This window comes from Piliocolobus tephrosceles, chromosome 11, assembly GCF_002776525.5.
Source record: "Piliocolobus tephrosceles isolate RC106 chromosome 11, ASM277652v3, whole genome shotgun sequence".
Lineage (NCBI taxonomy): Eukaryota > Metazoa > Chordata > Mammalia > Primates > Cercopithecidae > Piliocolobus > Piliocolobus tephrosceles.
The window spans coordinates 1898939-1911569 of record NC_045444.1 but is presented as its reverse complement, the minus strand read 5'-3'; the positions used below and the strand labels follow the sequence as shown (position 1 = coordinate 1911569).

General features: G+C 35.2%; 1 protein-coding gene across 4 annotated transcripts in view; it reads right to left on the bottom strand.

The window, feature by feature from the left end:
* PTPN4 (protein tyrosine phosphatase non-receptor type 4) overlaps positions 1 to 12631 on the bottom strand; it is a 219801-nt gene that overhangs the window by 159821 nt on the left and 47349 nt on the right. For all 4 annotated transcript variants that reach the window (XM_023185206.2, XM_023185205.2, XM_023185207.2 and 1 more), the window contains exon 2: positions 6057 to 6211. In XM_023185206.2, coding sequence (XP_023040974.1) covers positions 6057 to 6194 — 138 coding nt within the window. In that variant the 5' untranslated portion in view covers positions 6195 to 6211. The remainder of the gene's footprint in view (positions 1 to 6056; positions 6212 to 12631) is intronic.

Here is a 12631-nt window from a genome sequence, read left to right as displayed (position 1 = left end):
AAAACAACAGTCAAGTATTCCTTACACACTGTGAGTACAGTAGAGAAAAAATGGGTATAGGTTAAAATATTTATGAAACAGTTTTAATGCTAGATATGTAAACAAGAAAAAAAGTTAAATAATTAAGCATTAATAATTTATCAGCCAAGGAAAGAAGCTTCTCTGACAACGGTTATGCCCAGATCAACTTGTGTGAAGGTGAATCTCAAATGTGGCAGATGAAATCTTCTAATATATCAAATCCAGTAGCCCAGCTGTTTAGGGTTCCATCTTTGGAAAGCAAGGGCCATTTCAATATTATAAGATGAATATATTTACTATTATTAACTGAGATCTAAGTCCTATTTTGCTCAACTATCTGGGTCAAGCAAACAATGAATCAGAAAATACAGCAAGTAACATGTTAAATGTTTCAAATCAAAATTCACTGATTACATAATGAGATACATTTTCATATTTTAATATAATGAGGATTTGGGGTTCTAATCATAAAGAGTAGCTGGTATTGGAATACTCTCCTGTTATAAACATCTATACATACCGGACCAAATATAGACCAAATAAAACATGTATGTAACATTTACAAGCAACAGATACCAACCAACACAGGGCTATGATCCTCGGGAGAAAAGGGCAGATGAATCAAATCTCACATTGGCTTTCTCCTTGGGGGCACTTGCCAAAACATACGGTGGAGAAACAAAGCCCAAGCTGACAGTGGCAGTCTTGCTAGGATAAGAAAACTAAAATTAATGTTTGGGGTTGCTAAGATGCCAGGGTTTTGGGGATAGGTTATTAGAACGCAGAAAGTCAAAGAAAAAAAGCTATAAAAATACACACAAAATTCCCCTATGGTCCTTATTTGCTTCATAGGATGTGCATACACAGGGTTAGAATCTCTAGGAGAAAATAGCTGTTAACTAAACAGAGGTTTCAGAGGTTGTGCAGTTCTGAGAAGATGTGGTCCAGGCTCAGAGGAGAGAGATCTTGATGAACACCTTGGTCACTTAGTTGAGACCCTAGACAAACTGTGTCCGAGGAGTAAGAACAAAGGTGAAACAGACCTACCTTAAAAAGCTTAAAACTAACCTCCATAAGATCAAAGTGATCTGCTGGCTATTTAACTGCCTGCCATAATATAATTCACTACTATTTAGAGGGACATAAGAATCCAGAGCTCCAACAAATAGGGGTCCAAACCTTTCCTATAAAGGGCCAGAAAGTAAATATTTTTAGGCTTCTAGGACACATAGTCTCTGTTGTACATTCTCTTTGAAAACAAACAGAGGCTGGGTATGGTGGCTCATAGCTGTAATCTCAGCGCTCTGGGAAACTGAGGTGGGAGGACTGCTTGAGGCCAGGAGTTCAAGACCAGCCTGGGCAACATCGCAAAAACAGTAACCTTTAAAAATGTAAAAAGTCATTCTTAGCTATAGGCCATGCAATAACAGCCAGGAGGTTGGATTTGGCCTATGGCCATAGTATGCTGTCCATTACTCTACATTTCACTCACAATGTTCAATATACAACAACAATTAGCAGATGTGTAAAGCAGGGGAAAGTGACTGACAATCAAGAGCCAAAGCAGTCAATAAAAACAGACTTGGGGTGATGTAAATATATGTGTAGACAAGGGGGCTCTTGCTTACCACTCCTATTCAATATAGTATTGGAAGTTCTGATCAGAGCAGGGCAAGGGAGAGAAAGAAAATAGTATCTAAACAGGAAGAGAGGAAGTCAACGATCCCTGTTTGTAGATGACATGATCCTATACCTAGAAAACCCCATAGTCTCAGCCCGAAAGCTTCTTAAGCTGATAAACAATTTCAGTAAAGTCTCAGGAAACAAAATCAATGTGCAAAAATCACAAGCATTCCTATACACCAACAAGAGTCAAGCCAAGAGCCAAATCAGGAATGAAGTCCCATTCACAACTGCCACAAAAAGAATAAAATGTCTAGGAACACAACTAGGGAAGTTAAAGATCTCTACGAGGAGAACTACAAACAACTGCTCAAAGACATCAGAGAGGACACTAACAAATGGAAAAACATTCCATGCTTATGGATAGGAAGACTCAACATCGTTAAAATGGTCATACTACCCAAAGCAATTTATAGATTCAATGCTATTTCTATTAAACTATCATTGACATTCTTCAAAGAACTAGAGAAAACTACTTTAAAATTCGTCTGAAGCCAAAGAAGAAACCAAATAGTCAAGGCAATCCTAAGCAAAAAGAACAAATCTGGAGGCATCACACTACCTGACTTCAAACTATACTACAGGGCTACAGTAACCAAAACAGTATGGTACTAGCACAAAAACAGACATATAAACCAATGGAACAGAACAGAAAGCCCAGAAATAATGCCACACACCTATAACTATTGAGAAGAGCAACCCCAAGACACGTAATCGTCAGATTCACCAAGGTTGAAACGAAGAAAAATATGTTGAGGGCAGCCAGAGAGAAAGATCAGGCACATGTATCCCAGAAATTAAAGTATTAAAAAGAGAAAGAAAAAAAAAAAAGACCGAAGAACTATATATGCCTGATGAAACCACAACACGATGAAATAATAAAACAAGAAATATGGTCACCTTAATTGTGCTCAACTATAAATTTGAATGATAAAAGAATTTTCTAGTGTTTCATATGATTACAGCCTAGGAAAAAAAGGATTTCAAAATAGATAGAAGCTTTAAAAATCTATCATACACTATAAAGTTGGACTTTTCATATACTATAAAAGATGGCAAAATTATCATGTCTTTTTGTACTAAAGATAACAAATTCCATTTTAACATCTGATTTTATAAGTTTGGTATTCAATAAATTCTCCTTCAAGGAGAATTGTTCACAATCAACTTGAGAGATATCAAGGTTAAAAAGGAGGAAGCCTTCAAATGATTCTAGCCTCCAGCCTTTGAGTCTTCCAGCTGAGGCCTGACACATAATGGAACAAAATTAAGCGTTTTTTTGTGTGTGTGAATCTCTGACTCATGGAATCCCTGAGGACAATACATGGTTATTTTATGCCACTAAGTTTTAGGGTAATTTCTTATGCAGTCACAGTAACTAAAATAAGCTGGCCCTCCCAGCCCTTCCTTGTTCATCATACAAGCTAATGTTAATCAGCTGCACCAAAGTAAAAGTCAAGTCAAAAATCAGGGGTAAAAATCCTCACAGATTGAAGACATCAATCCATATAGTATAGACACTATGCATTTTAAAGTATTTAATGCAAACATATTTAGTGAGTTGTTATTGCAAACATATTTGGTGAGATGAATTCTCATGCCATGAATTCATTTAGTGACAATTAATTCATGGCACGAGAGGGCCAATACACTCCATAGGTTGGCTACAGTAAATAAATGGTTATACCAAAGCCATAGTGAAAATAAGACTTGACACTGAAACAACGCAAGCCAACACAAACCCAGTGATAATAGGCTTATCACTCCTATGTCCACAGCAGGGAAAAAGCAAGATCTAGTGAAGTTATATCAACTCCTTCATTACAAAAATTTCCCTCAGAAAATACAGAAACAGCTTTGATGAGATAATTGCCAGATGAAAAAAAGCAGGCTTTGGCAACATGAATATTTTACCTGTGGTGCAGAAATCTTTCATGAAAAGCAATGACTCCAATGGTTGACTTTACAAATCATTGCTTGGTAGTCTCCAAAGGAAACTGAGTAGTTCTTCTTGGTGAACAGAGAAATGCTGGTGAACCTGGCAGATGCCCATAAAGGATTTCTGAGACTTAATGGTACTAAGTGGACACAAGAAAACAAACACCAGAACTCTCAAACCCCCAATTAGTTTGCAGGCTGTCACATACCACTCCACAGGTTATAAAGTATATAACTGGAGATTTATTCACATAGATTAAAAGATAAATAATCTATCTAAAAGTACAAAGTAACTCTTTTGGTTTGAATGGCCTGGGTTTAAATACCCAGAGGAATAAATATACTACACATCCAACAATTTTTTATATATACTGTTCCTCTTAGTTTTTTGATGACCTGAGATAATGGTAGAGAAAGTTTCTAGCACCACAGAATGGTAAGCTTACTTACCATTCTAGGTAATATATCCAGGTCTATTGAAACTGCCAGCTAAATATATGTAATATATATTTTTAAAATATAAACATATAAAAGTACATTAAATATATATGTCTTTCTAAAAGAGTAACTAGACAGCACATTGATTACTACATGGAAAAATACAGCATACTACTGTCAACTAAAGTGCTCAACAGAAAATTATGCTAGATGGGAAACATACCAAACCTTTTTACAATATTTTGAAATATAGTCAAAACTATAGTTAAAATGAAAACTAAATATTCATTAAATTTAAGCTAAGACAAAAGTTATTAAGTTTATGCCTTTTCCAAAAAAGAATTCTAACACATGAATAATAGGAAAAAAGGCTTATTTTCTTATATCACCTGTCCAATACATGAGAGTTTCTATTAAATAGAAATTTGTATGAAGTAGAATTCTATTCTTTTATATTATCTCTTTTTGGCAAACTATATTCCAACTATGTATTAACAGATGATAGAATACAAAAGAAATCAAAAGTTTAGCTTTTTAGAAAAGCACACTAAATCTGTTGGGTATTTTAGATAATGTTGAAGGTATTTTTAATGATAATGATGTAACATTCACTACTCTGCAGCCCCTTTTTCAATGTGAAACACCTTGGAATTTCAGATAAATTCATAATCCTGCTTATATAGTAGTACACAGAAAATTTTAAGCTTAAACTGGTAAATAAGAAAGATTTTTTTTTATTATTATGCTTTAAGTTCTAGGGTACATGTGTACAACATGCAGGTTTGATACATAGGTACACATGTACCGTGTTGGTTTGCTGCACCCATCAACTCATCATTTACACTGGGTATTTCTCCTAATGCTATCCCTCTCCCAGTCCCTCACCCCACGACTGGCCCTGGTGTAAGATTCATATTTTATATTACTTAAAGATTTTGAAGTATAGAAATACCCAAGTAATACAGCAGAAAACACCCTGAAGAATTTGGAAATACCAAAACATCCTGAAGAATAAGAACTCCAGTTTGAATACAGACTGAATATATTACTATTTTCATAAAGTTAAATTTAGGTATGTGGTAATTATGAGATTCTTGGGATGCTAAAGTACTTATTTTCAAAAGGTTCAGGGAAAAAAATCATGTAGAAAGAAGGAAACATAAAGCAAATGTGCAAAATGTTAACACTGGGTCAATCTAGGTAAAGGGTAGATGGGTATTCATCATAATATTATTTCACCTTTTCTATATAGGTTGAAAAGTTTTTAAATAAAAAGGGAGAATATATTTTTTATATGTATCAAAATATGTACAAGAATGTTCACAGCAGTATTATTTGTAAGAGCCCAAGGTGGAAACAAATCCAAATATATACCAACAATAAACTGGACAAGTAAATGGTAAGTAAAAGGATAAGTAAACTATAGTATATTCATACAAAAGGGTACTACAGACCAATAACAATGAACTAACTACTGTTAACACACCACATGGGTAAAACTTACAAATAACAATGAGCAAATAAAGCTAGACACAAATAGGATGAACAAATATTTGTTAAAATAAATATTTCGACGATAGATAAGATCAGGGCTGTCATTTATTTTTGTTCAGCAAAAATTTTACTCACAGGCAGTACAAGTAAAATTACCATAAAAATGTATAAATTATTTAGAACAACAAATTCTTTTCAGGCCCCCTCAAGCACACTTATGAAAATCGCACACATACTATGGATCTGCTTACTAATCATAAGACACACTGTTGGTTTCTCAACAATGTCCAGTGAGCAACACTTTTTAAAAAGACCCAGTTTGAATGAGAGCATGCACCTAATATAATCCTGCACCAGAAAGACTTTTTTACTTGAATAAGACTTTTCAAACTGTACTATAATTTAATAATCTTAGTTTACATATATATTTGAATTCAGACTTATAGCCACAGATTATTTTTTAAAAGACACAAAATACTTACATTGACTTTGAAAGCTTGTACAGTGTTATCCAGAAGAAGGATGTTGCAAACCACTTCTGTATGCTGTCTGTCTCGGGCCAACTCTGATGCTCGTACATTGTAGGTTCTGCCAGCAGGCAATCGGAAACGTGAGGTCATTACTGTCCACACAAAGTCTAAGTAAAAAAAATAAAATAAAAATAAAAAATAACTAAATAAAAGGTTGGTAAAATATATGCTGTAGTTTAAAAGGCAAAGTTATTATATTTTTTTCAATTAAAACTTCGGTGGAAAACAGTTATAAATTTTGAAACACCAGAATAAGAATTGTTGTAGGTGTAAGTTACATAGATATATACAGTTCATCATCAAACTAAAGTTACCACCTGCTTTGAAGAAGAGCTTTTTTTTTTTAACTGCTCCATCCAGAAGATTTAATGCATACATTTTTTAAGAAGTCATATTCCAATTCAAAATATGTAAACTCTGGAGTAGCCAAAAGGGGTGGGAGGATTATGCTGCCTCAGGAAGTTGGACATTACTCATTGATGCAAATATTTTAAAACACTGTAGAATGACAACAGGAGGAAAAAGTATTTAACGTTGGCAGGCCCTTCCCTTTTTAAAAAAACTTAAGGTGTTGGGGAAACGTAGAAGTTAAAAAAAAAACAACACCCTTCATTTTAACCATCCTCAAAATTCAACCTAATAGTATTGTTAGTATTATTTCTAAGAAAACAAAAGCAAAATAGAAAAGGTGACCGATCTTTGCTCCTGAATTTTTAACCTAAGAGGTAAAAACTAGATGGTCTATAAAACAACAGAAATCACAGTGATATCAGCAATACTAGATGTTTAAAGACAATGAAACTGTAGCTTCAAAGTTGTGAAAGAATATTCTTTGAAACACTGACTTATATACCTAGAAAATTAACATTAAGGTAGGAGGAAAAAAAACTCTTAAAACACTCAGGCATTTAAGGATTCAAACTTTAAAACACATAACACTTCTGTCTTAAAGACAATTAGGTAAAGGAAACACACTAAACTAGAAGAAAGACAAGTATATGGGATGTTTGAATATGAGTAAGCAATAAGTAGTAAGCAGTATGAATAATGAGTCAGCAAAATATAATAAAAATAATATTTCAAATCAGTGGTAATAATTGGAGCTGATCTCTCATAGATTATTCATTTCTAAAGATTAAAACTCAAAGTAAAAGCCAATGTTATATAAATATAAAAATAATGTAAGGGAAAAAAGTCTTACTACGTTGACAAGGAGGCGCTTGCCAAGTAAAATTCCACAATTAAAAGACAGTGATTGGGCTGGGTGAAGTGGCTTATGGCTGTAATCCCAACAATTTGGGAGGTGGGAGGATTGCTTCAGGACAGGCGTTTGAGACCAGCCTGGACAACACAGGGAGGCCCTGTTTCTATAAAAAAGAATGTTTTAAAAATTAGTTGGGCCTCTTTCATTTTGTTGAGCAGTGGTTTGTTCTTCTCCTTGAAGAGGTCCTTCACATCCCTTCTAAGTTCGATTCCTAGGTATTTTATTCTCTTTGTAGAAATTGTGAATGGGAGTTCACTCATGATTTGGCGCTCTGTCTGTTATTGGTGTATAGGAGTGCTGGGAAGAATGTATATTCTGTTGATTTGGGGTGGAGAGTTCTGTAGATATCTATTAGGTCCACTTGGTGGAAGTCCTAGATATCCTTGTTAACCTTCTGTCTTGTTGATTTGTCTAATATTGACAGTGAGGTGTTAAAGTCTCCCATATTACTGTGTGGGAGTTTAAGCCTCTTTGTATGTCTCTAAGGAATCTGGGTGCTCCTGTATTGGGTGCATATATATTTAGGATAGTTAGCTCTTCTGGCTGAATTGATCCCTTTACCATTGTGTAATGGCCTTCTTTGTCTCCTTTGTCTCTTTTGATCTTTGTTGGTTTAAAGTCTGTTTTATCAGAGACTAGGATTGCAACCCCTGCTTTTTTTTTTTTTTTTTTTTTTTGCTTTCCATTTGCTTGTTAGATACTCCCCCAAACCTTTATTTTGAGCCTATGTGTGTCTCTGCATGTGAGATGGGCCTCCTGAATACAGCACACTGATGTTTCTTGACTCTTTATCCAATTTGCCAGTCTGTGTCTTTCAATTGGGGCATTAAGCCCATTTACATTTAAGTTTAATATTGTTATATGTGACTTTGATCCTGTCATTATGATGTTAGTTGGTTATTTTGCCCGTTAGTTGATGCGGTTTCTTCCTAGCATTGATGGTCTTTACAATTTGGCATGTTTTTACAGTGGGTGGTACCAGGCGTTCCTTTCCATGTTTAGTGCTTCCCTCAGGAGCTCTTGTAAGGCAGGCCTAGTGGCCTCTCAGCATTTGCTTGTCTGTAAAGGATTTTATTTCTCCTTCACTTATGAAGCTTAGTTTGGCTGGATATGAAATTCTGGGGTAAAAGAGGACACAACCAAATGGAAGAACATTCCATGCTTATGGATAGGAAGAATCAACATCGTGGAAATGGCCATACTGCCCAAGGTAATTTATAGATTTAATGCCATTCCCATCAAGCTACCAATGATTTTCTTCACAGAACTGGAAAAAACTACTTTAAAGTTCATGTGGAACCAAAAAAGAGCCCACATTGCCAAGACAATCCTAAGCAAAAAGAACAAAGCTGAAGGCATTTTGCTATCTGACTTCAAACTACGCTACAAGGCTACAGTAACCAAAACAGCATGGTACAGGTATCAAAACAGAGAAATAGACCAATGGAACAGAACAGAGGCCTCAGAAATAACACCACACATCTACAACCATCTGATCTTTGACAAACCTGAGAAAAACAAGAAATGGCCCCATTTAATAAATGGTGCTGGGAAAACTGGCTAGCCATACGTAGAAAGCTGAAACTGGATCCCTTCCTTACACTTTATACAAAAATTAATTCAAGATGGATTAAAGACTTAAATGTTAGACCTAAAACCATAAAAACCCTAGAAGAAAACCTGGCAATACCATTGAAGACATAGGCATGGGCAAGGACTTCATGTCTAAAACACCAAAAGCAATGGCAAAAACAAAACAAAACAAAACAAAAAACAGACAATGAGATCTAATTAAACTAAAGAGCTTTTGCACAGCAAAAAAAAACTACCATCAGAGTGAACAGGCAACCTACACAATGGGAGAAAGTTTTTGCAATCTACCTATCTGACAAAGGGCTAATATCCAGAATCTACAAAGAACTTAAACAAATTTATAAGAAAAAAACAAACAACCCCATCAAAAAGTGGGCAAAGGATATGAACAGACACTTCTCAAAAGAAGACATTATGCAGCCAACAGACACATGAAAAAATGCTCATTATCACTGGTCATCAGAGAAATGCAAATCAAAACCACAATGAGATACCATCTCATGCCAGTTAGAATGGCAATCATTCAAAAGTCAGGAAACAACAGATGCTGGAGAGGATGTGGAGAAATAGGAACACTTTTACACTGTTGGTGGGACTGTAAACTAGTTCAACCATTGTGGAAGACAGTGTGACGATTCCTCAAGGATCTAGAACTAGAAATACCATTTTATCCAATAATCCTATTACTTATAACCCAAAAGATTATAAATCATGTTACTATAAAGACACATACACATGTATGTTTGTTGCAACACTATTCACACTAGCAACAACTTGGAACCAACCCAAATGTCCATCAATGATAGACTAGACTAAGAAAATGTGGCACATATACACCATGGAATACTATGCAGCCATGAAAAAGGATGAGTTCATGTCCTTTGAAGGGACATGGATGAAACTGGAAATCATCATTCTGAGCAAAGCATCACAAGGACAGAAAACCAGACACCGCATGTTTTCACTCATAGGTGGGAACTGAACAATGAGAACACTTGGACACAGGACGGGGAACATCACACATGGGGGTCTGTTCGTGGGGTGGAGGGCAGGGGGAGGGATAGCACTAGGAGAAATACCTGATGTAAATGACGAGTTAATAGGTACAGCAAACCAACATGGCACATGCATACCTATGTAACAAACCTGTACATTGTGCACATGTACCCGAGAACTTAAAGTATAATTTAAAAAAAACAAAATTAGCTCAGCATGGCAGCATGTGCCTGTAGTCCTAGGGACTCAGGAGGCTGAGGTAGGAGGATCCCTTGAGCCCAGGAGTTCAAGGTAACAGTGAGCTATGATCATGGCACTGTACTCCAGTGTCAGAGACAGAGAGAAACCCTGTCTCTAAGAAACTAAAATGACAGTGACTGGTAGAGTGGGGGTGGGGATGGGGTACATGGCCCAGTTATAATACTGTCTCCCAGAAACTCTCCTCACATATAAAAATACAGGCAGGTGGAAAGTACAAGGATGGAAAGAGATGTATCATGGAAACATTAATCAATAGGAAGAAGAGTACCTATATTAGTATCAGATAAAGTAGACTTGGGAACAAATAAAATTCGTAAGAACATGTTAGGCATTACATAATGATAAAACGGTCAAGCCACCAAGACATTACCAATCCTAAATATGGATGTACCAACCAACAGAACTGCAAAATTATATGAAGCAAAAACTGTCAAACTGATATAAAAAAAGATAAATCCCACAATTATAGGAGAGTTCAACCCCCCTTTCTCAATAATTGATACAACTAGGTAAATTAGCAAGAATATAAGAGAACTTAACAACCAACAGGATCTAATCATGAATATTTATAGAACACTCTAGCAAAGACAACAGAATACTCATTATTTTTAAATGTCCACTGAACATTTCAAGAGAGACCATATCTTGGGTTAAGAAACAAATCTAAATATTTAAAGAACTGAAAGTATGCAAAATGTATTCTGAGAACAATGGAATCAAACCAGAATCAACAACAGAAAGATAACAGAAAAATCTCCAAACATGTAGAAACTAAACAAGTCTACTAATCCACTGGACAAAGAGGAAATCTTAAGGAAAAATCAAGATTCACTGATTGAATAAAAATGAAAACACAACATACCAAAATTTGTGAGACAAGATTAAAGCAGTGCTGACAGAATCTACAGCATTATAGGCATAGAACAGAAAACAGGAAATGTCTCAAATCAGTAATCTAACCTCCCTCCTCAAGAACCTAGACAAAGAGCTAAATGAACTCATAGCAAACAGAAGGAAGGAAATAACAAAGAACAGAAATCCATGAAATTAAAGAAAATAAAAAAGAGAAAATCAACAGGGGAAAAAAGTTCTTTAAAGGATCAATAAACATAATAAACCTCTAGCAAGGCTAACAAAGAAACAGAAAACACAAATCGCTAACATTAGGAATGAAACAGAGGATACCACACAGACTTTGCAAACATTGAAATGGTAATACTACAAACAACTTATTCCTAAATCTGACATAAAAAGAACCAATTCCATGAAAGGCACAAACTGCCAAGATTCAGTCAATATGAAACAGAAAATTTAAACAGCCCTATAACTACTTTAAAAATTGAATTCATAATTCTAAAACTCCCCCAACAGAATATTCAAACACAAAGGGTTTCCTGGGAAAATATGCCTAACATTTAAAGAAAAATTAACCCAATTTCTAGATGATCTTTTCCAGAAAGCAGAATAGAAAAGGATACTTCTCAAATCATTCTATGTAGCCAATTTTATCCTGATGGAAAAAGCAGACAAAAACATAAAGAAAGAAAACTACAAACCAATATTCCTCATGAATACAGACACAAAAACCCTTAATAAAATACAAGAAACCAGAATTCAGCAATATGTAAAAAGAATTACATACCATGTACCAAGCAGGTTTTATTTCAAAGGTGCAAAAAGGTTCACCCAATATTTTAACAATCAATCAATATAAACCACCTTATTAACAGACTACGGGAGAAAAATCATATGACATTTTCAATCAATGCACAAAAGCATTTGACAAAATTCACCACCTATTCGTAATAAAAATTCTTAGAAAACTAGAAATAAAAGGATCTTCTTCAACATAAAAAAAAAATGCATCTACAAAAAAAAATCCACAGCTAACATCATACTTAATGGTTAAAGCCTGAATGCTTTCCTCTATAACCAGGAATAAGGCAAGGAAGGATATCTGCTCTCACCACTCATATGCAACACAATGCTGGAAGTCCTAGCCTACACTGTGAGATTAAAAAAAAAAAGGAAGTATTTTATTGAGGATTTTTGCATCGATGTTCATCAGGGAGATTGGTCTAAAATTCTCTTTTTTTGTTGTGTCTCTGCCGGGCTTTGGTATCAGGATGATGTTGGCCTCATAAAATGAGTTAGGGAGGATTCCCTCTTTTTCTATTGATTGGAATAGTTTCAGAAGGAATGGTACCAGCTCCTCTTTGTACCTCTGGTAGAATTCAGCTGTGAATCCATCTGGTCCTGGACTTTTTTTGGTGGGTAGGCTATTAATTATTGCCTAAATTTCAGAGCCTGCTATTGGTCTATTCAGGGATTCAACTTCTTCCTGGTTTAGTCTTGGAAGAGTGTAAGTGTCCAGGAAATTACCCATTTCTTCTAGATTTTCTAGTTTATTTCC